Source organism: Galeopterus variegatus, unplaced genomic scaffold (genome assembly GCF_000696425.1).
Source record: "Galeopterus variegatus unplaced genomic scaffold, G_variegatus-3.0.2 Scaffold2343, whole genome shotgun sequence".
Taxonomy (NCBI): domain Eukaryota; kingdom Metazoa; phylum Chordata; class Mammalia; order Dermoptera; family Cynocephalidae; genus Galeopterus; species Galeopterus variegatus.
Window position 1 is genome coordinate 44,929 of NW_007728454.1, and position 776 is coordinate 45,704.

Below are 776 nucleotides of genomic sequence, written 5' to 3' on the forward strand. Positions count from 1 at the left end.
CCTTTTCAAAAGAATTATACCCATTTTGTATAGCATTAGAGCTAGAACCAGGAGCAAACACATAGGTTATAAGGAGAATAACTTGGACACAATAGAAGTAACAATTTTTGACAATCAGAGCTCTCCAAATATAGAATAAGCTGCCGATGGCACTGTGGAGAATGTTCAAGCACAGGCTAGGTGCAAGTCACTGCCAAAAATAGTACAGAAGAAAAGCAGGCATTAGATGGGAATAGTTGGACTAAATACATTTTAAATTATCTTCCAATTTGTAGAATCTGTGATCTAAAACTAGTTAATTAAAACTTGTTAAGTTGCCAAGTTGTTAATTATCCATTATTACTGTACCTTTACAACACACAGAACACCTTCATTAGTTTCTTTGTCTGTGCTGATTTTGAAATGTCCATTTTCATTTCCCTTTAAAATGGTAAAATTGGCTCTCCAATTGGCAGTGTTAGTTAAATCCTTATCTTCTACAGGTATGCGTAAGATTTCCACATTGAATGTATTTTCCTCTACTGATGCTTCATACTGAAACAGAAAGAACTGATTAAAAATTTACTTTATAAAGAGAACTTTCACAAAGAAAGTAATATCCTTATACTCCAAAACTATTTACTCTTATAATTTTACATAGGTTATTTTAAAACTATGAATCACAAATACTATTATTTCATTAAGGGTTATCTTTTAAACAAAAGAAAAACTTTATTACAAGTGAAAACTCTATTGTTACTGGCCTTTAACCATAGGGAGATAAAATGAGTACTTTT

The 776-nt window shown here is 31.2% G+C and overlaps 1 protein-coding gene across 1 annotated transcript in view; it reads right to left on the reverse strand.

The window, feature by feature from the left end:
* Positions 1-776, reverse strand: part of DSC3 (desmocollin 3) — a 55,281-nt gene that overhangs the window by 26,029 nt on the left and 28,476 nt on the right. Inside the window, exon 9 of the mRNA XM_008581387.1 lies at positions 349-534. Coding sequence (XP_008579609.1) covers positions 349-534 — 186 coding nt within the window. The remainder of the gene's footprint in view (positions 1-348; positions 535-776) is intronic.